This window comes from Phyllobates terribilis, unplaced genomic scaffold (assembly GCF_046119375.1).
Source record: "Phyllobates terribilis strain yellow unplaced genomic scaffold, ASM4611937v1 Scaffold_11__3_contigs__length_659146591, whole genome shotgun sequence".
Taxonomy (NCBI): Eukaryota; Metazoa; Chordata; class Amphibia; order Anura; family Dendrobatidae; genus Phyllobates; species Phyllobates terribilis.
The window spans coordinates 98,115,613-98,139,775 of NW_027362771.1; the positions used below are offsets into that span (position 1 = coordinate 98,115,613).

The 24,163-nt window shown below is 40.4% G+C and overlaps 1 protein-coding gene across 4 annotated transcripts; it reads right to left on the reverse strand.

Annotated features, from left to right (window-relative positions):
• Window positions 1-3,805: 3,805 nt before the first annotated feature.
• FGFR4 (fibroblast growth factor receptor 4) lies at window positions 3,806-23,161 on the reverse strand. Of its 4 annotated transcripts, none has more exons than XM_073651358.1 (18): window positions 22,760-23,161; window positions 19,272-19,412; window positions 17,429-17,683; window positions 14,501-14,593; window positions 14,010-14,176; window positions 13,789-13,912; window positions 13,047-13,237; window positions 11,696-11,834; window positions 11,220-11,398; window positions 10,896-11,041; window positions 10,328-10,449; window positions 9,863-9,973; window positions 9,555-9,745; window positions 8,866-8,988; window positions 8,708-8,778; window positions 5,801-5,938; window positions 5,307-5,412; window positions 3,806-4,784 (listed from the first exon to the last, which is right to left on the reverse strand). In XM_073651358.1, the coding sequence occupies exons 2-18, from the start codon at window positions 19,360-19,362 to the stop codon at window positions 4,623-4,625; spliced, it is 2,409 nt and encodes an 802-aa protein (XP_073507459.1). In that variant the 5' UTR covers window positions 19,363-19,412; window positions 22,760-23,161; the 3' UTR covers window positions 3,806-4,622. The 4 variants fall into 4 exon arrangements, with proteins under 4 accessions (XP_073507459.1, XP_073507462.1, XP_073507461.1 ...); XM_073651361.1 differs by having other exon boundaries at window positions 17,429-17,680; window positions 22,760-23,160; XM_073651360.1 differs by lacking the exon at window positions 22,760-23,161 and adding an exon at window positions 22,599-22,740.
• Window positions 23,162-24,163: the final 1,002 nt, after the last annotated feature.

Sequence of the window (24,163 nt, forward strand, 5' to 3'; positions counted from 1 at the left end):
AATTGTATTGTCACTCAATAAGGTGCCACAGTCTAATAGAATGCTCCCTGCTGAAAATGTAAAGGTCAAAAGGTAGAACATCTGCATGTGTGTCACAGTTCCCACTGTTCTGGAATAGGAGAATCTTCATCTTTTTTGACAAAACCCTACATTTTTAATAGACTTTGCATCGAGTGTACTAGAGATGTATTATATTCACACCACAGCTATTAAACAACAATTTTACAATTAGATCTCATACTTTGCACTGACGAGGGGCAATACTCCGAAACACAGTGTCTGCTAACTGAGATTGTGATTTGGCTTTTACCCTTCGTCATATTGCAAGGCTCGTTAAAGGGTCGATATTGACTTGTAGGATTGCTACTTCCAATAGGTGGCACTAGAGATATAGATAGTCCTCTTAGTTTCTGAAGAGGCAATTTGAATTAAAAAAAAAACAAACAGGAAATATTTAGTTATGCTATCACTTATTACATGTCCGCATAGGCCATTATTTTAATGGGATCTATTGCTAGTCCAAGGACCTACTGATAAGGACATAATCACAAGGAGTTTGTGTGTTCTCCCCGTGTTTGCGTGGGTTTCCTCCAGGTTCTCCGGTTTCCTCCCACACTCCAAAGACATACTGATAGGGAATCTAGATTATGAGCCCCAATGGGGACAGTGCTGATAATGTCTGTAAAGCGCTGTGGAAATAATGTCGCTATATAAGTGAGTAAAATAAATAAATCACAACATATACCGAACTCTTTTATAAGTCTAGATTTAAAGCAGAAATTTTTGTAGTCTTTTAAATGCATTTTTTTTTATCAAACCCTTACCAGCAATTTATTATAAAGGCCATTTGCACAGCGCTTCTGTTTGTGGCTTTATTTCTGACATTTTTTTTCCTACAGGTTTTTCTACGCCATTTGAAAAATGCAAGAATACACATGTATTACAAACATAAAATCAAAAGAAAAATTCTGAATACTCTTGAAACTCATTGAAGAAGGCTTAAGCAAATGTTTTCCTACTTCCCACAATTAAATTGGATCTTAAAAAAAAAAAAAAATTACAGTGAAAAACAGACCACGGCTAAAGTGGTAATAGAGCCATAACGTCTGTAGGCATCAACCAAACCCCCATTTCTCCAGCCTGAAAACAATAGCTCAGCAAATTATTTCTTTTGTCATTACTTATTTTGGTCTCTTCACGGATGGTCCTGCAGTTTCATCTTTCATGTTCATCCAGAAAAAGCTAAGTTAGGATAAATCTTAAACTATAAACTGTTGTAAGGGTTATTAGACTTACCGAGAGTTATACTTACCGAGAAAAGTTAGATTTCCGTGAATAAGAGTCCAGCATTTGAAGGGATGACAAAGACTACTCACATTTTGATATAATGTTGCAATATTCTAAAAAGATTTAGCAAAAAGAAAAATTCAAAACCCCACAGTATTTGCTGGCAAAACCTCAGCTGTGTTTTAGTTAAATATTCAATTCCCAGTATTGTTTTTTAGTGAATCTGTAGTCCCCAGCAGTGTAATTGCATGTGTGTTTGTAAGGGGGAGCAGGTGTGTGTGTATATGAAGGCCTCTTTTCATTAAGATGCATGGGAGGAGCCGCATTAGATAATGTGTAGCCAGAACTCCCCAGGCTACTAAGCCTGTCCTTCTGGACACAGAACAATGTAATGGCTGCGGGAAGCAGTCTCTTCTCCTGCCTTGCCAGGTATTCAGTCAATGTCCAGCATGCATCAAATGTTACAATTGGAAGTGGCCAAAGGGTCTGCAGCCAAGTACCTAAACCCCCGCCTATGCATTGCTATCAGAGATCAATCACTGGCCCCCTGCTTACTGCAAAGGGGCTAACAGTCTACAAGTCAATCATTTGCTTCCCCATGGAGACCTTCAAGTATAAAATAATTCTAATCAATCACAAACTTTTTGTGGTTTTAAAACAAACTTTGATTAACCCCAGGCTGACAATGCCATTTAGGGTGAGACATACGTTGGCTGGCAAACTCCAGTCAATGCCTTGGGCAATTGGATCGTGATTTTGTTTTCCAATGGTGCAGGCCATTGGCTTGCAGCAGGATGGCAAATTTCCATCCAAACACTTATAAGCTTATGTGATAATTTAAATAGTAAAATGAACATGAGTGAATATAAACTATTTAATCAACATAAAACAGATATTTGACGAGAGATTTATATTGATGCATAGTGGTTTAATCTCTGGGGCAGGGGTCCCCAATCTGTAGCTCGAGAGCCACATGTGGATTGCGGGCCTGTGATGGGTGGCTCAGCTTGGTGCATTAGCATCAGGTGTAGCAAAACAGGTATGAGGCTATGTGCCCACGATGCAGAAATGTTCCGGATTTTTCCTGAGCGTTTCTGCATCTCCCTGGCAGAAAAAACGCATGCGGATTTTACATGCGGATTGTACATGCGTTTTCCTGCCAGAGACATGCGGATGTGAAGCGTTCTTCACATGCATTTCCGCATGCGGGTTGTCAAGCGCTTTCCAAGCGATTTTAGCATCACTTGGAAAGTGCTTGACTACTTGGTCACACTATATAAATCCATGCAAACGGCATGGATTTATATACTGTGACCTTAAACAATGGTAAAAAATAAATATTATATTTAACTTCTGATGGCCCCCGGTGTCTTTATTCGGTGCGTCCCGGCTTGCCGGCAGCTCGCGGTACACTAAAGGACCTGTCGACGTCAGCAGTCGCGTGACCAGCCACATGACTAAATGATGTCATGGCAGGTCCTTGAGTCCACCGCGATCTGCCGGCAAGCCAAGACAAAGACACCGGGGGCCATCAGAAGGTACGTGTAATATTTATTTTTATTTTATTCTATTTTTTTTACAGGTTCTGTGGTACCTGGGTCTGGAGGAGAGTCTCCTCTTCTCAAGACCCGGGTACCATCCGCACATTGAAACGCATGGATTCCGCATGTACAGATGCAGTGATGCGGATTCCATGCGTTCCAATGCAAGTCAATGGCGGCGAAAACGCAGCGCTTCCGCAAAATAATTGGTAGTGCTGCGTATTTTTCCGCAATGATAATCCGCAGCGGATATTTCCGCAGCATGTTCACAGCACATGCGGATTATCATTGGGGAACATAGCAGACCTTCTACCAAGCGTTTTTTAAGTGTTTCTGCAGCGGAATTGCCGCTGCGGAAACACTTAAAAAACGCATCGTGGGCACACAGCCTTAAGAGTAGATCTCTAGATGGTGACTTTTGTGTGTAGTCCTGCACAGAGGGGGTAGATCTGAATGGGGAAAAGGTAGGAAACCCTGGAGCTTGCCATGCTGCCTCGGTGTGATTTTCAGTGGAAAGCTTTGGCTGTCATTATACCGGTAATAGGGGCTCTGGGTGTCACTACTGTGAGGGGGGCTCTCAGAGCTGAATGTGGCTCTCAATGTCAGAAAGGTTGTGGACCTCAGCTCTGGGGCATGACATAAAATATCAGACTATTTGGATTCCCTATAATAAATACAATAAAGTAAAAGGCTTTTCTCTTCTTCTGAACCATTCTAGACTCAGCTCCCGATCAATAGTGGCACTGTGTCAGAGAAAAGCCAAAGAATAACTTTGGGTCTAAGCATCAACAATATTGTCTCACCATTCAAACCCCACTTGTCTGATATTCATTGTTGAATATATATCATACTGATGTGCTATCAAATTATATGATTGGGAAAAGTTAAAAAGTTCAATTACTAATGAGTTAACCTGTCAAATCAACAAGAAGGTAAAAGAAAGAAAAAAAACACAACAATAAAGTTCTCACAAGCAATGGTTAGTTTGATATAATTTAAGTCTTTATATTAAAAGTTACTTTTTTTTACAATATATAAAATAAATCAACTTGAAATATGAAACTTTTGGTAAACTGCAAAAGAGCATATTCTGTTTTAAATATATCTATAGTGTATAAAAAGCATTCTGGTTGTAAGGATCCTTCAAAGTCCAAAGTAGGTTAATATAAAAATATCAGAGAGATAAATTATATGGCTGCTAGAAGAGAAACCATGAAATACTGAAACAAGGCTTTAGGTCCTCACTTCAACATGTGGAGAATGACCTATTAAAATTACATTAAGAAAAAAATAAAAATAAAACGGGACATAAATATTTCTATTAAAAAATATCTACAAACTTTCGACCCATAAAAACTTCAGGCACTTCAGGGCCACTTGTAATTCCATATTGCAGCTTGGCATTACAAATGCAGTGAATATTAACAGGCAGGTAAAGCTATGTTCTCAACAGCACAGTGCTCCCCAGTAGCTTTCTGACGTCCTTTAGAACACGACTGGGAAAAGCATTCCTGCCAATGGTAGTCCGTCACATCCACAACATGGTGTCTTACTGCATATGCCCAGACATAGCATGACAGAGCCAGTCGGGCTCACAGTGCTTTGCATCCGGTGGCTTGAGGGCAGCACCAACTTAACTTTTTTTTTCTCCCAAGCATAACAGAAAAGTAGCACAGGGTTTCACCAGTATCTACAAAACTAGACACGGTTCAGGTCTCTTTAATAAATTAGGTTCCCAGGAAGAGCAGTATTTATAATGTCCATACTCCTCCTTTATGAGCATTCATAGCTTTTTCAGGTCCCCAGATGAGAATGGACATTGTGATAGTTGAAGACGCACGAAGGAGATGGCACAGGGTCATGGGTAAACACAGAGTCATCAGAAGAGGAACATGTGCTTGCAGTGTCTTCACAGGATGGAGAATACTGTTCAAAGGGCATTGATAAGTCCAAATACTAAGCAAAAAGAGAAAATCAGGATGAGAACCAGGCTACAATATAACTTTAATAAAAGCGGGTATGTTATAGTATATATAATAAAAACCTAGAGCTGAACTGGAATATAAGTTGGTATGTATGCAGCGTGTAGGTGCATGTTCATATTGGCCACTAAACAGACAAAATCTAACATAAAAACAAAATGAGCAAATACCCTGCAGTAAATAAATAACAATAGTGCATGAAAAATGTAACAGCCGTCAAGGTGACCCTTTTCGGGACGGTCCTGAAATCTAGTATTAAAACCTTCACATATGTCAAATGACGTAAGGGCCGAGCAGGACCGAGAAAATCAGGATGAGAACCAGGTTAACAAATAACTCAAAGCTGGTATGCTATAGTATATATAATAAAATATAGTAAATATTAGCTGGCCAAAGTAAACTATCTCCACCATGCCATGCAACGCCTTCGATTCATCGGAAGTGGAAAGCGAATAAATCTATACACACAAATATTAATAAGAATAATAAATCTTACCTCCTCTGAGACAGCAGTGAGGATTCGGTCGAGCTGCTCTACTAACTGTTTGAATGTCGGTCTTTGTGATGAGACAGCATGCCAGCACTCCCTCATCAACATGTACCTACAAATGAGGCCATTCATTAATGGTTCACATTAAATTATACAAGATACCAACTTGTGCTACTTTCCCTGCTTATTGCATACTTCACATAATTAACTAAAGATTGTTGTAAAATAAATAAGTTCATTCGTAATATTATCATTTAAACACAAACGAAAAAGTAGCAAATTATATAAAAGTCCTCAAAACAAGCAACTAGGTCCATTCACTGGATTAAAGCAAAAAATGTATTGGTTTGTCTGCTCAGCTTTGCGAATATCTACCCCATCCCGAAATATCGCAATTGCAAGCCACACAAGATGGAAGATATTGATGATGATAGCCGACATATATTTTCTGTAACTTACTGTAAAGTAAAGTATATGGAAAGTCTGAAATAAATACGTACAGCTCATGAGTACAATTTGAAGGCTTGTCCATTCTATGTCCTTCTCGTAGCAGTTTGAACAGCTCCTCCACTGGAATGCCAGGATATGGAGAACCACCCAGAGTAAAGATCTCCCAAGTTAAAATTCCAAATGACCATCTAGATAAAAAGAAAAAAATCTTTAGAATATTTATTGTTGACAAGATCAGTTTTTTTTTATCATCCAGAATCTATTTTACCTTATATTATAATTAACTTCATAGTTTTTGGAAAAAAAAGTATGGAGATTTAGAAAGTTTTACATTTCAGATTAAAAAAGGTTTCCAATTTGAGAAAATAAAGTTTATTTATTTTTTATGTCTTTTCTGGTTTAATTCTCTAGCCGATCACTGAACTTCTGTGCTCATGCAGAGTGTGAAGGCATCCGCAACTGAGCTCAGCGCATCCGCAACTGAGCACAGTGACTACCTAAGAGAGGTGATGTCACCGCCCTAGTCAGCCAGTCACTGAGCTCAGCAGCACGTACAGCCAGCCTTTGCACGAGCACCGTTCAGTGAGTGGCTAGAGCGGTGACATGCGCTGCTGAGGTGACGTTAAAGCTGTAGTCAGCCAGTCACTGAGCTCAGCAGCACGTACAGCCAGCCTTTGCACGAGCACCGTTCAGTGAGTGGCTAGAGCGGTGACATGCGCTGCTGAGGTGACGTTACCGCTGTAGTCAGCCAGTCACTGAGCTCAGCAGCATGTGCAGCCAGCCTTTGCACGAGCACCGTTCAGTGAGTGGCTAGAGCGGTGACATGCGCTGCTGAGGTGACGTTACCGCTGTAGTCAGCCAGTCACTGAGCTCAGCAGCATGTGCAGCCAGCCTTTGCATGAGCACCGTTCAGTGAGTGGCTAGAGCGGTGACATGCGCTGCTGAGGTGACGTTAAAGCTGTAGTCAGCCAGTCACTGAGCTCAGCAGCATGTGCAGCCAGCCTTTGCACGAGCACCGTTCAGTGAGTGGCTAGAGCGGTGACATGCGCTGCTGAGGTGACGTTACCGCTGTAGTCAGCCAGTCACTGAGCTCAGCAGCATGTGCAGCCAGCCTTTGCACGAGCACCGTTCAGTGAGTGGCTAGAGCGGTGACATGCGCTGCTGAGGTGACGTTACCGCTGTAGTCAGACAGTCACTGAGCTCAGCGACATGTGCAGCCAGCCTTTGAACGAATACAGAAGCTAGAGCGGTGACATGCGCTGCTGAGGTGACGTTACCGCTGTAGTCAGACAGTCACTGAGCTCAGCGGCATGTGCAGCCAGCCTTTGAACGAATACAGAAGCTAGAGCGGTGACATGCGCTGCTGAGGTGACGTTACCGCTCTAGACACAGCACAGAGAACGCAACAGTGACGTTGGAGCTGGTGCTGGACCCAGAGAGGGCAAGTAACTAGTTTGCTATTTTATGTACTTTACACAGTTTGGGGACCACTTTACTGAAAGTGGAGAACCATTTTAACTTACATTACTCCCAGAGGATGAAAACCTGCACAGGTGATTTGTTAGACAGACAGGTACACAGGCTTATTACAACTACAGCTCAGTTATCAAGCTAATCACTTATCAGAACAGATTTTCAGTCACTGGAAGTAAATTCTGAAGCCTTTCAGTCAATGACTGTATGCAGAGATTTGGAAAACAGAACAGATACATAAACTGCTGCTGCTATGTTCCATCTCAGTTGATCACTTGGTCACTCAGCTGTAGGACCACTAGTGACAATCTCAATTTTTGGAGAACTAATCAACCAAAAAGATTATTGAATGTTAACTTATTTTAAGGAGAATTCCTAAATTCAACCAAAATATAAATTTATACACAAAAAAAGGGATCTTTATAGCTGTCATTGTTTTGTTTATTTTTTCAATGACATGACAGATAGTGACTTTGTTTTATGTGGGACAAATTGTATTAACTGTTGTGGGGGTGCATCTAAAATTAATATGCAATGTATAAAAAAATATATAAAAAGCAAATCTAGAAAAAAATAATAATTTTTGGTTTCATTTTTATTTTACAGGTTTCACAACAATTAACCAGTTTATTAGTTTATTAGTCATATGGATATACATCTTATATGAAAAAAAATGGATGATTTTTTTCATATTTTTGTGGCAGGATTTTATTATTACTATGTTTTTTTGTTTTTTTTTTACACAACTTGTCCCTCGGATCATAAAAGATCTCTGGGGGACATATTTTTTTCCTTTTTGCTAATTTTATTCCACTGCAACTGAGGCATCTATAGGAGCCCTAGTTACAGAGAAAAACAGCATCCTATAGTGTCAGAGCTGATCTGGGTTTATTAGCACCCAGAAGCAATCTTATGCCGGGAGGAGACCCAGGGACCTACAGACACATCATTAGTGTCCGCATATATGGCGATCACTGAGCACTATGTAGTCAGCAAAAGAGAAGACAGAATTAGTGATAAACCGCTTCTGTCTTATCTGCAGTATCACGGACTGTGTCTGACAGCTGTGGTCCGGACGAGCATATGCTAGATTGCAGAAGTAGAAGTTTTAAAGTGAACGTTTCACTCGATTCATGCTGCTCATATGATTGCATCCAGCATTTTAAAGAAAACACAATTTGAGGAGCCAGCATAGGGAGAGTCCTGACTAGCTCACTATGTTCCACCAGGTGGCTCTTCAAACTGTTTTCTCTGAAATGTTGCACCTGTCAGCACTTACGCAGGCAGGCTATGATTAATGCTGTCCATAGTCTGGGCAGCATTAAACAAGTGACATGTTCCCTTAAATATACTAGGTTAATTACGGATTGAAAAGGATACTGTATATAATAATAGCAGTGTATTTTTTTTACAATGACATGAAATTGCTTGTTATATTGAACAGTGTTAATCTTAAACACTAATAAATCCAAACTAAAACTTACATGTCGCTTTGGTGCGTATAAACACGGTCAAAAAGAGCTTCAGGTGCCATCCACTTCACAGGAAGTCTACCCTATTGGAATAGATCACTTGGATTAGACATTGGAAGATGTACTAGAAAACATGATCATCACATATGGTAAAAAGCAAAATAACCTACATTGCTAGTCTTTTTGTAGTAATCAATATCATGGATCCCTCGAGCAAGGCCAAAGTCTGCAATCTTCATGACATTATCTTCGGCTACTAGAACATTTCTGGCTGCTAGATCTCTGTGTATGCACTTTAGGAAAAGGGAAAAAAACAGTCAAGGTCAGAATAGAAGTACATTAAAGGGAATCGGTCGGCAGGTTTTTGCTACCCCATCTGAGAGCAGCATAATGTAGGGGCAGAGACCCCAATTCCTGTGATGTATCACTTACTGGGCTGCTATAATTTTAATAAAATCAGTTTTATCTGCATTAATGCTAGCAGTTCTCTGAATGCCGAGCTCTGTATAACGCCCATCCACACCACTGATTGGCAGCTTTCTTTGTAGGCTGTGCATAGGTGTGGCTATACAGAGTTCATAAATATAGAGGACTACATGGCAGCAGGTTTACTAGTCCCCTAGTGATACTCTCTAGATAATAAAAAGTCATTTTATCAAAACTTTAGCAAGCAACATAGTAAGTGACACATCACTGGAATCAGTGTCTCTGTCTGCATTATTCTGCTCTCAGATTAGGTGAAAAAAAATTGGGGACAGATTCTCTTTTAAGAGAAGATACAAAAAAAGAACACAAAAAACACAATATGAAGTAACAAAATAAGTATATTTCTTCATCAAATCAGCACGCTTTAACTTACCTTTTTGGATTCAAGGTATTCCATGCCACGGGCAACTTGATAAGCACAGGACACAAGATCTTTAAAGGACAACAGCTCTTCAGGCACCTTGGTTACATCAAAAGCATCTTCTGGTGTAGGAGGGCGTCGGGCACGCAGGAACTCGCGCAAGTTTCCCTTCGAGGCATACTCCACAATAACAAACAGGGGACCTAAGTAGACACGTAGTAAAGTTCACTTTTCTACAGCTTAAACAAAAAACAAACTTCGTCCATTTTATTATTCTACAAATAGAGCAAAACTATAATTGCACATGACATGTCACTTACCTTCTTGGGTACATACACCAAGCAGGTTGATTATGTTCTTGTGCTTCCCGATAACTTTCATCAACTCCATCTCAGAGATGAGATCAGATAGGTCTTTGTCATTACCGTTATCTGGATACAGAAAAAAATAAGTTGGATACTTTGGTCACAACATTTCATAATATCAGGTCTACAGTATCTTGCTCCCAAGCATACAGATATAAATAATAAAAATATACTTGATCAGGTTGATAATAATGGAACAATAATGAACACAGAAACCATGACATTAGTGTGAACAGAGCCTTACTATACATTTTGCAATGGGGGGGAATAAGGATAAAGACATAAGATCATGTGACAGTACAAAAGCTAATTTTTGTGAAAGCTTTCCCGAGGTCACAGTACTGAATAGGATCCAGTCATTGACCATAAATATATGTCCATGTGCATCAAGCCCCACAAGAAAAGCAATTTCATGCTTACCTTTAAGCATCTTTACAGCTACAGTTACAGGTTTTTCAGGGCGATCTTTGTCAAGACCATAGGCCTCAGCTCTTACTACTTGTCCAAAACAGCCCTCTCCTAAAGGTTTTCCTAAAACAAGCCTAAATGGAAAAAAAAGAAAAAAGTCAGCAACTAAAAGTAGGTGAAACAAAAAAACAAAAAAAAAGAGGTTCTCCATGCTTGGGTTTCAAATCTGCAATCACTCTTAGGATTCTCTGGTGTCGGTGCGGGGAGCGGACAGGCACCTGGCTGCAAGTATACGATTTTCATACATGCGGTAACGTGCCGACTAGACGTTCACGCCCTCAAATGAATTTAGCTAGGCCGAAGAAGTCTAGTTGGAATGTGGCCGGAAGTATGAGTGACTGCAGACTTGAACTCTAAATCCGGACAACCCCCTTTAATTTGTTAAATAAAAAAATAAACAAAAAAACACAACATTCATGCATTTTGTACAATGATTGCAAGTTGATACAGCTAAATGTACCCACTTTTCTACCAAAGTAGCCTTTTGTCTCTTCAGCTGTGTCATACACAAAAGACAAACCTGTCTCTGGGAAACTCCCACTTGGCATCTAAAGGTAACTCCACCTCCATTACACCCGGGAGCATTGGTGCGCAGCTGGAAGACAAGCGAGTTATGCGGATCAAAGGGGCACTGGACTTTCCTGAGGAACTCGACTCCAGGGAAAACTGTTGGAGGAGAACACATTTAATGAATGATCAGCCGAACTAATACTTTTTAATTGTAAGATACAAATACAATATAAGTAAAAAAAAAATTGGGATTACTTTTTTTATCTTATAAAGGAAAGTAAATGATGGGTAAAAATATGCCAATAGCCATTATAATCTATAAATTATTTCTTACCTGCCGTATAAGAGGAAACTTTGTGAGCTTATGCACAGCGGGCGGCTGCAAGGTTTGCTTGCTGTGTGGTGATTGCAATCGACAAAGAGTTACAATGACAACAGCCATTGCCACAGTAAGGAATCCGCAAGTATATATAATTATATCCACATATCTGGACTCCTCCAAGAGGTCTTCATCTGTGGGAGTGAAGAAAATAGACAGGGTCAGTGCCACATCTGTGACCTTGACCTTCTTTATGGCCTTTGTCTCCCTCCTTAGCTATTCCCATCTGTTAGCCTAGTCTCACCCACACATTTCCTCCTATTCTAACCAAATTACAAGTTGAGATGATAGCTCAAGACTTCCTTTACAGATGTGCCTTGGCTGAAGTTACAATGGTATATTTAATTACTACAAACTTTACATAGAAATTATACATACGCACACGATCCCCCGCAGAGTATGGCGCATGATCACAGACTTTCTTTACTTACTAGGCAGAACGGTCAGCCAAGCAGACTGATAAGAGAGACCAATTGAATTTCCTGCTAGACATGTGTATTCTGCAGCGTCTTCCATTGTGATGTTCCGCAGATGAAGCACCTCGATTTCAGAAGTGTTGATATCTGCCGTCTAAATGAATGGAAAAAAAACATGCATAATTATAATGAATGCATTTAACAAGTAAGCTACCTAGTATTTCATACAAGTGGGAAACTTAAATGTCATCTTCATTAAGAAGTGACATTGATAAAATGTGTGAAACAGCAGGCTCCTGGTTGTCTTGAAGGTAACAGTTAGTGAGAATGAATAGATTACACTGAACTAATTACAGAGTGACTACTGTAAGTGAATATTTAGCCTTAATACATTCAGGGCTTGGATACATGAAGGCATGAAGTTAACACTTAACGACATTACGAGATTTTCAGACCACGACCAAATCTCAAAATCTTAAAGGGAATATATCATACTGAAAATAGTATCTTGATCTGCATGCAGGATGTTGTAGAGCAGGGGGTGCTGATCAGATTGATATCAATTTTAGAAAAAAATCAGAAAAACTTTAATTTAATGTTATAAAAATCCCTGGTGTTTGTATGAATGAGTCCAGTGGGCGGTCCTATTCAGTGATTGACAGTCTCCCCTGTGTGACTTGTTATGGTGAACGTTTATACTTTGCTTTGATTATTATTTAGACAATTAAATATGCACATATATCTTTTATAATTTTGCATTTTAATATTAGCTTTATAAGTGTTATTTGTAAAACCAAATAACATAAGGCATATCTAATACAGAGCTGTCTTTGTATTAAAGCCTTCCTTTGTTTCTGAAAGTATAGTAAAACTAGATGTAGCCAGTTTCTAAGGAATTTTGACATAATTTACGACTTTGTTATTCCCAACTTAAATATCTTCCTTTTTAGGTAATGAAAAGTAAGCCATTCCCACTTTCCTTATCTTTGTGGTTAGTAATAAAAACGTGTGACTGGGCATCTGAGTGCAGACAAGCCTGGGACACAGACAGATTTGGTTGTGTTTCTCTTGTCTCCGATCGATCAGCTCCCTGATTTGATCAAAACTGGAAAACGTGTGAAACCTCTCGAGTTTCTCCTAAAACTTTCCACGCAGGTTTCCATAACTGTGCATGCAGAGATCGCTGTCAATCACTAGTTTTACTGAAACTTTTCCCACAAACCTATATATCATTCTTATCAGCTTCCCCTTCTCAATACCATGATATCCTCAGACTGGACTGCACGTATAACGTGACAGGTTCCTTTAGGGTTTAAACATAAACTGAAAAGCTACTGATAAATGAAAAAAGGTAGAAGAAATCTACCTTAAGGATTTGTACGTAGGGTTCACCATCAGGGCCAAAGCGGCTCCCATTCACTTCAATGTGTTTGAGCCACTGGATGTGTGGCTGAGCGTCACTGTACACCTTACACAGGAACTCCACGTCACTGCCCACACGAGCTGTGGTATTTGCTGGGAGTCCGGCTTGCAGGATCGGTCTGTGCGAGGACCTCTCTTTGGGGACCACCGAAAGGAAAATAAAAGTTAGAGTAGATAAATAAAGCACAGGTATGATATTACATTACGGTTTTCCATTTACAACTGATCGCCCTTACTAAAGTCAATTTGAAATTACAGTTCAAAGTCTACAGATAAATTTACATTTATAAAAAGATTTCGTAACATGACTCGAGAAGTGAAACCGCCTACAAAATCTAATGTTAGCAGCAAGAGGATGACAAACAGCCATAAAAGATGGACTGCAGTGTAGACAGGATCTCAATAAAGGCAGCTAGTTAGACAGTTGTAGTAGCTAATCAGAGGGCCCGGCTGGAGAGCAGATAACGACCCTCATTAGCTTTATAACACAAATAGTATCTTATTGACTTTGAAGTTCCAGAAGGTCTGAGCAAAGAGCTAGGACACCATCAGTTATTTTTAGGGATCTCCGCTCGCACATGCCAATCCCGTTTATATGCCTATTTCTCCATATACCCCCATGAAACTATTCCATGTCATAGCTAAAGAGCAAGTGTCACTTAGAAATATTGCATAAGTCTACTTACCAAGTACATCTAATATGTACGTATAGCTGATACTGCCGACCTTGTTCTCCACCACGCAAGTGTAGTTGCCTCGGTCTGAAGGCACTACGCTCTCCATGACTAGACTCCAATGCTGGTGCCTTAGCTAGAAGGAAGTAATCAATAGAATTTCATTATGTGAACACTATATGATGGCATAAATCGCTGTCATTAAACCGTCATTTTTCAGTGTTCGGGCTCACCTGAATACCCCCTATACGATGCTCCCCTCTGAATTCTTTTCCATTTTTCATCCATCGAATGGTTGGGAGGGGACTGCCACCCGCTGCACAGCGAAACCTCACAGTATTGCCAGCTGGTAAAGCATACAACTTTTTCTCCATACGGCGTGGATGGGTCCAATTTGGTGCTGAAAGACAAAAACATCATTAGCAACTATGTCAGCTGATGAAATAGCTATACATATACTTCTAGGCCTGCTAACTAGATGGATAAAGTATTTACGGCAGTGACATGCTGCTGCACATACAACACTACTGAAAAGTCAGGCTCTGTTTATCTGTATACCCCAGGGCAGAGGTCACAGGCTCATCTCTCAGGCCATCACAGACAGTCTGCTGTTTGGTATGTGGACAACGTCTGCTATACACGAAGATTATAGTTTATTGCTTTGATTTGGGGGATGGAGCTCATTATAATCTCTAATTAGTAATTCTGACAGGAGAGAACTCACCTTTGTAGGTATCCTCAGGTTCTTCACTCAGATCATCCTGGAAATCATCTGTCCGGCCATCCTCATCATCTTCATTCCCAGATGCTTCTGAATCTGAGAACCACAGAAAACAATATGAAGAACAGGGAGCCTCAAAGGCATTGTTCTTTTAATCCTAATATTAGTAGCAACAATGCATAATTATATGAGGCTTTACAGGTCATGATCATCCTGCTAGAACAAATTAGTGCTGCCTTAGAGGCACAGGTTCAGTGAGAAAGAAAGGCCGGTATACAATGCATTAAATAATGTTGAGAGTTGTCCCTGTAACAACATGGAGATAAATATAGCTCTGCCTCTTTCTCTACGTATATGCATATATTTATATAAATATCTATTTATATAAGTATAGATATATATATATATTATAGATGAATATCTGTATATCTATGTGTGTGTAAAATATGTATTTATATATATATATACATATCTGTCTGTGTATATTATATATATATATATATATATATATACATAAACAGATATGTATCTATATATAAATAGATATTTTACACACACGCACATAGATATACATATATCCATCTCTCATTATATATATATATATATATATATATATATATATATATATATATATAATAATAATAATAATAATAATAGTTTATTTTTATAGCGCCAACATATTCCGCAGCACTTTACAATTTTAAGGGGGACATATTCAGACAATGCAGAATAAGCATATCTCATATCGAAAGGAGTGAGGGCCCTGCTCGCAAGCTTACAGTCTATGAGGAAGTGGGGGAGACACAAAAGGTAAAAAGTACATATATTGTATAATGCAGCCTTGATATACTGAATAGGATAAATAATACATGGACTGGTCGCCAGCCAGCACGTGTGCAGTCCTGACAGAGGCTTTTATGTGCATGGTTGGTTTGAACCCGAAGTTGAAGAAGATTTTAATATGAGGGAAAGCTGGGATGGACAGAGTGTGTTTAGGTGATACGCCAGTCTAAAGAAATGTGTTTTTAGGGTTCGCTTGAAACTGTGGGTATTGGGAATTAATCGAACTGTCCTGGGTAGTGCATTCCAGAGAATTGGCGCAGCACGCGAGAAATCTTGGAGACGGGAGTGTGAAGTTCGGATTATGGAGGATTTTAGTTTCAAGTCATTTGCAGAACGGAGGGCATGTGTAGGGTGGTAGACTGAGACAAGGGAGGAGATGTAGGGGGGTACTGAAGCATGGAGTGCTTTGTGGGTAAGCGTGATAAGTTTAAAACGAACCCTATATTGGATGGGCAACCAATGCAATGACTGGCACAGGGAAGAGGCATCTGAGTAGCGGTTGGCGAGGAATATGATCCTGGCTGCTGCGTTCAGGACGGATTGGAGAGGGGAGAGTTTAGTAAGAGGGAGACCGATTAGTAGAGCGTTGCAATAGTCAAGACGAGAATGAATAAGAGCGACAGTAAGAGTTTTTGCCGAGTCAAAGGTGAGAAAAGTCCTGATTCTTGAGATGTTTTTGAGGTGTAGATGACATGAACGAGCGAGTGATTTGATGTGAGGAGTGAAAGAAAGATCTGAATCAAAAATGACCCCAAGACAGCGGGCTTGTAGCTGGGGAGTAATGGTTGAGCCACAAACGGAGATGGCAATATCGGGCACAGGTAGATTAATGGAGGGAGGAAAGACGAGGAGTTCAGTTTTTAACAGATTCAGTTTTAGGTAGAGGGAGGACATAATGTTAGACACAGCAGAAAGACAATCACTGGTCTTTTGTAGTAATGCAGGGGTGATGTCCGGAGCAGAGGTGTATAATTGGGTGTCATCAGCATAGAGATGGTACTGAAAACCGAATCTGCTGATTGTTTGTCCAATAGGAGCGGTGTATAAGGAGAAAAGAAGGGGGCCTAGGACTGATCCTTGAGGAACCCCAACAGTAAGAGGAAGTAGGGAGGAAGAGGAGCCGGCAAAAGACACAGAGAAGGAGCGGTCAGAGATAAGAGGAGAACCAGGAGAGAACCGTGTCCTTGAGGCCAATAGTGCGGAGCATAGTGAGGAGGAGCTGATGATCCACAGTGTCGAATGCTGCAGAGAGATCCAGGAGAATCAGCAGGGAGTAGTGACCATTAGATTTAGCTGTTAGTAGATCATTAGAGACTTTAGTGAGGGCAGTTTCAGTAGAATGTAAAGAGCGGAAACCAGATTGTAAAGGGTCAAGAAGAGAGATATAGTGGCAGAGAAGAGACCATGATTGCAGCAATGTGTGACTTACTGGGCTGCTTGCTGAGGTTATGATACAATCGTTGTTTTATCTGCTGCAGATCTAGCAGTTCTCTGAATGCTGAGCTCTGTATAACCCCACCCACACTACTGATTAGTAGCTTACTGTGTACACTCTGCATAGGCAGAAAGCTGACAAATCAATGATGCGGGTGAGGTTGGGCTACCTGGTTAGCAGGTTTACTAGTGATAATCTCTAGCCGATAAAAAAAATGTGATTTAAAAAAAACAAAACTACACTAAGGGTATGTGCACACAGAGTGTTGGCAGGAAACACAATGCGTAAAATAAGCACTTTTTTATGCATTTTTACTTGCGGTTTTCTTCTATTCATTTGAATGTGTGAAGAACGCTGCACAAACACAGAAAGAATAGACATGCTGCTGGTTTGAAAAAACAAAGAAAATATCAGCAGCATGAGATTTCAGAAGTCTTATTCTCTTGTAATGTATAACGCTGTGTTCTTTCTGCAGCAAAAACACAACGTGTGAACAAGTCCTAAGCAGCCAAGTAAGTGACACATCACTGGAATCAGGGTCTTTGCCATCACATTAAGCTGCTCTCAGATTAGGTAGCAAATATATGTTGATAGATTCCCTTAAATTTACTAAATACGCAAGTCAAGTAATTGTAAATCCTCATAACACTCACCAATTACAGATATAGAGAACCTCCGCAGGATTGTGCCGATACCACGGACCACACATATATACAGTCCCGAGTCTTCATAGGTTACATCCTTCATTTCCAAAACATAGCCTGCTAAACGTATCTTGCCTCCCGCCTGTAGCCGCTCCTGTTCTCTATACCAGTTAATGCTACTACTATAATTGGTGTCACAGGAAAGACGCAAACTGTTTCCGGGATCAAGAAGATGATGTTCTTCAAGCTCAGGTGAGGACTCTGCTGGATGAGAATAGTGAATATTTTCAGTATTTTCTCTCCATAGAATTATGGATAGATCAACAGTTCTAAAACATATTTAATATACAGACATTGCCTTTAATACATGCTATGGCCTGATATTGTGAAGTCAATAACGTGAAATAAAAGGCCGGAAATGGCTGCCTACCTTGCCAAAAAGGAAGATTCTTCAGTCTTGGGCCAATAAATGTGAGACCTCTATGGCACATAGGTCTTAAGTACACGATTCAATCCCTTAACCCCTATAGTACCACTCCAAGATATAGGATTTAACAGTGCTAAGTCATAAGCACGCAATTCAATTATTTCACCCCTATACTGACACTCCCAGAACACACTATGGTGTTTATTTAACCACTACATGAACTCTGTTGCTTTTTGGGGTCTCCGTGTGAAAAAGACGCACTCCAGAGGGGTGCCGTTTCTCTCACCTCAGCCAACTTTACCATTCTGAACTTGTCTTTTGACCTCGCGGTCACCTTTTGACCTACAAATAATACATCTCTTGGTGTAATGCAATAAGACTTGTGTGGTCAAAAGACTCAATCCACCATAGGAAACAAGATATTGACTATTTTAAGCAAATTTCGCATTCAACCTCGGCAAGAAACATCCTGTTTCCCCATTATACAGTACATAAGACGTCCGTGGAAAACTTTAGGAACAAAAATAAACAAATCGTTCCCATTGTAGCAATTCAGAAAAATTTTCACACTTCCTAGAATAATTATTTGGCATTGGTGCCATTTCTTGGGTTCAGACCACTGTCAGATTAGTGTTAAAGGGAATCTATTGGCAGGGAAAGAGAGCCTGATTCCAACAAAGTACAACTTACTGGGCTGCTTGGTGCAGTTTTCATCAAATCTGTTATCTCCGCTGTAGATGTAGCAGTGGTCAGAATGCTGTATTACCCCGTCAACACCCCCTGATTGGCAGACCCCGGTGTTTACTGTGCATTGTCAGCAAGCTCGCAGTCAGTAATGGGGGAGTTACACAGATTAGCCTGACTGCTGTGCACGTGAGACCTAGTCCTGCAGTGATCATCTCCTGATGATAAAACACTGAAACTACAGCACACAGTCTAATAAGTGAGACATCCTTGGAATGAGGCTCTCTTGTCCTATATTATGCTGCTATCGGATTATATTAGCAAAAACCTGCTGACAGATTCCCTTTAAGGTGACCACAGATGTAAGGTTTATCTTTACCAACCAAATGATTTTAACAAAAACGACTAACATCTCAGGTATTAGAAACAATCTCTTCTGACTGAAGGGAAATGGCTTCTTAGGTCGGAACCCTTGTTCATGTTTCAAAATGTCATCAGTGGTAAATGTCATACTTTACCATCACCAAGAAAAAATACACGAAGAAGGAAGCAAACCTAACATTTCTCATCATGCCCATTACATTTATGTGGAGCATTACTTCTAGTGATGACTTTCCACCAGGACTTCCAGACCCCAAGACCTTAGCACTAAATGCCGAAAAGACCACTGTGATTTCTATATCATTTCATCCAATCTTTGGAAGATTTTGAAGGATTTTTTTCTCTCTTCTTTTAAATTACCTTTCAAGCTTTCTTCTTCTGGCATTGCTGGTCTGCAGGAGGTTATGGTGAAGGCCAGAAGACAAATCAGGCACCTTCCTAATTGCTGCATGGTAAGGACTCTTTAGAAATGCGTGTATGCTCCAATGAAGTGTGGATAGGCTGAAAAAGAATGAAGAAATAAATGACTTGTCTTTACAAAACACGGTAAGAAAAATCACATTCGGCATTATTTATATTTTACACTTAATTTGGGCTAAACATCACTTCCGAATAAAGATAGTTTAATAAAAATGTATAGATGTGTATATAATTCTACATTTATAGAATATAATACAAAAATAGTCAGATATCAGACCAGTCCAAAGGGCCCCGAGCATATTAAGACGAATGCTGGCCGAACCCGCTGACATCGACAGGTTCAGCTGACACTCTAATGTGTATGGGGGCACCTGCCAACCGACTGTCAGGGAAGATGTCGAATCGGTCTAAGCACCGTTCAGCCGACAGCAGTCTAATCTGTACACCTGGTTTATAGAATGCTTTAGAATCAGATAGCTGACCAACTTTTGATCAATCAGACCAATCTCAATCGAAATGATGGAATATAATACATTAGATATCTGCCCATCATCTGTCCAATTAGACCAATCTCAAGCCAATTATAGAATAAGCCATCTGACCAACTTCTGTCCGATCAGATGAATATCAATCTAATCATAGAATATCGTAGAGAATAGGATATCTGACCAACTTCTGTCCAATCAGACCAATATTAATCTAATTATAGAATACAAAAGAAAAATCAAATATCTGACCAACTTCTGTCCAATCTAACTATAGAATATCATATAGCATAGGATATCTGACCAAATTCTGTCCAATCAGACCAGTATTAATCTAATTATAGAATATAATATAAAAATCAGATATCTGACCAATTTCTGTCCAGCCAGACCAGCATTAATCTAATTATATAGAATATGCTATAGAATAAAGATATCTGACCAATTGAAACAATTTCAATTTATAGAATGATAGTAAGATATTTTACTAATTTCTGCCCAATCAGACCACTTACAGATTATTCTATAGAATCATATCTGACCAACTTTTGTCCAATCAGATGAATATTAAACTGTAGAATGATATAGAATAGGACATCTAACCAACTTTTGTCCAATATTAACCCAATTTGGCTTGTGTAAATGACCAATGGAGCTGATAGCAATCTGTTTCATCTGCAAAAAACCCTGATCTGAAGTGCATTAAAATCAGTCCCATTGATTGTAGTGTAAAAGACAACTCCAACATATCCTCCAATGGCTTCCAACATGAAGCAAAATGACATTCGGTCAATTTGCCATGGGATCGACTTATGGAAAACATCGTAATCCACTTTGAAACATGGCACACCAGATATAAAAATCAGATTTAACACCATAATTCCCATTGCATTCCTGTGACATCTCTGGAATCCTCCGGATTTGGGAACACAGATGTGAGATTATCCCATACACACAGTATACAGCTCAGATCTCGATTTCTCATTAGATCACAGATCCCCTTGTCCAGCAGGGACATTAGGGAATAGAGAAATTAACTGTATGTAGGTGGGGGTATAACTCCCCTCCAGTCCCTGCATTCCAAGGGATATCAATGTGTAACTAGCGGCAGGGACCTGGGGCTCCAGCTTAATCTTTGAACACAAAACCACAAAGGCCTTTGTGTGTCAAGGCTACCCTGGTTATAGATTTACAGAATAGCTATGGATCCAGAGTGAGAGTTTACACAGAGCAGCTCTGCAATCAGCAGAGATAAGGAGAAGTAAACCGAAAATCAGACAAGAAAAACAAGACAAACCCCAGAGATCACCAGACCCCAGCGCACATGCCAGTGCTGGTACTGAGCAATGCCACTTCTGGATCCACACTAGCCACCAACCTGTACTAGAGCCCAAGATAAGAATCATCGACCAAAATAAGCACTTTAGTTATAATAGCCAACGATATGAAACTTCTGTCACTATGTAGGTGGACGCAATGGCAACTGATCCCAAATGAGCAGCCACTACAGCATAATCAATAGCCAGCCAGATGCAATATCTTCTGTCGCTATGATCCTATACATGCATGAAAAAGCAACGGATCCCAAATGAGTAGCCACTTCGGTATAATCAATAGCCAACTATATGAAACTTCTGTTGTCACTATATTTTGTAGGTGCACATAAAAGCAACTAATCCCAAATCAGTAGCCACTTCACGATAATCAATAGCCAGCAATGTGCAATTTCTGCAGTTAGTACGATCCTATAGGAGCACATAATGGAACTGGTCCCAGATCAGTAGCCACTTCAGTATAATAAATAGCCAGCCCCATACAACTTCTACAGTCACCATAATTCTGTTGGTGTGCATACTTGTAACTAACACAAATCAGTAGCCACTTCACATTAATCAATAGCCAAGTGCAATTCCTGCAGTCACTATGATCATAATCATGCACGTAACAGCAACTGGTCCCAAATCAGTAGCCACTTCACGATTATCAATAGCCAGCAATGTGCAATTTCTGCAGTTAGTACGATCCTATAGGAGCACATAATGGAACTGGTCCCAGATCGGTAGCCACTTTAGTATAAAAAGTAGCCAGACACATACAAATTCTATAGTCACTGCCATCTTATACATGCACATATCCACAATTAGTTGCCATTTTAGTATAATCAATAGCCAACTACATGAAACTTCTGCCATGACTTATAGGTGCATATAACAGCAACTGGTCCCAAATCAGTAGCCACTTCACGATTATCAATAGCCAGCAATGTGCAATTTCTGCAGTTAGTACGATCCTATAGGAGCACATAATGGAACTGGTCCCAGATCGGTAGCCACTTCAGTATAAAAAGTAGCCAGACACATACAAATTCTATAGTCACTGCCATCTTATACATGCACATATCCACAATTAGTTGCCATTTTAGTATAATCAATAGCCAACTACATGAAACTTCTGCCATGACTTATAGGTGCATATAACAGCAACTGATCCCAAATCAGTAGCCGCTTCAGTATAATAAGTAGCCAGTCGCATACAAATTCTACAGTCACCATCATCCTATACATGCACATATCACAAATCAGTTGCCATAATCAATAGCCAACTACATAAAACTTCTGCCATAACTTATCAGTGCATATAACAGCAACAGATCCCAAACCAGTAGCCACTTCAGTATAATAAATAGCCAATTACTTCAGCTTTGACCCTGATCCTATACGTGCACATAAGCCACTGATCCCAAATGAGTAGCCATTTCAGTATACGAAGTAGCCACTATTACCTAGGACATGCTAGGACATAGGACTCCCCATCAGAGTAAGGATCCGATATCGCAGGACTGGGTCGCCCGATCCCAGCTCCCCACAGATCGGGGTAGTGCAGAGTAGTGGCACATCTCCCCGTGCCCACTGCCGCCCACGGCACAATGTAGGAGCCCCTCACCTGATAACTCCCTTATTGGCTCTCCCTGGTGATGAGAGGTGTCCCGTCACCATAAATCCTTCATAGTACGCAGCTCCAGTGCGACAAATGTACTCCTCATGCGACAAACATCCTGCGCCTCAGTCCCAAAGTAAAATCCAGTGGTCAGTGCAGGGGCTCCAGCCTGTAGATAGCCGCCCTGTGCCCGCTCCTGTGCCCATACAGCAGCCTCCTCAGCACGGAGTGTAGTGCGCGCTCCTCCACACACGCTGTCTGAGGTCACACATCCCAGCCTGGGAGCTCGCTCAGGTTACACGCACGAAGTGTCCACTCTCCCCCCACAGCAGTAACAATGGACTATAAGGGTGCAATGCTGCAGGGAATCCCACCACAAACACCGCCCCCAGGCTCTGCTCGCCCTCCCTCCTCTGGGGTTATTCACTGCCCTCCCCCCATTCTCCTCACCCTTTCACACTCAAATTAGCTAACTTCTCCCCCATCTTTGTGCGGGAGGATTAAACTGCTTCACTTTGCTGCCCAGCTCAGGGCTTTCTGAATCCCAGCATGGCTCCTGCCTCTCTATACAATAGCCCTGGACCTAATGATGACATTCCTAGCAGTTATATGAGGAACCAGGGTGTCTCATTGTCACAGGCAGTGCCAGCTCCCAAACATCTTCACCGACATGGCGCTGGTTCTGTGGAAAGACTGCCACCAATAATGGCCACTTCCCTGCCCATTGACGTGAACATTTCCCATCATTTTTGGCAGGAAAGGAACATACAAGAACATATATTTCCTTTCACATCAAGTATATGTCCTACAGAAAACCACTTGCTCTGTGGAAAATATGGCACCTTTGCATTACCTCATGTAATCGTGCATTATAATAAAAAAATCTCTACCGTCGTGGTATTCGCCATTAATGACCAAGAAGAAAATATGTCTTATAAATTATAAGAATTGGGACAAATGGAGCAGATTTCCAGTGTTGGAACCGAATGATTATAACTCCATAGACAAAATGATTAGCGTGAGGCCACGGCTCCACTATCAGTATTTGGTCAGTATTCGGTCAGTATTTTTTCTCAGGAATGGGAGTCACACCAGGTGAGGAACAATCAGAGAAAAGGTATAATAGAAACAAGTCACCAATTCTGCATTTATCACCCACTCCTGGTTTTGGCTCCCACTCTTGAGAAAAAATACTGACCAAATACTGATAATGGGGCTGTGGCCTAAGGTCAAGATCACACGTTCAGTATTCGGTCAGTATTTTACCTCAGTATCTAATCTAATTTTCCTAATTGTTTCACTCCTGATTTTGGCTTACAGATACTGATGTAAAAAAAACTCACCAAATACTAAAAATATTCATTATGTCTCTGGCCTCAAAATCTCTCATTGTTCACAATAAAGTGTCAT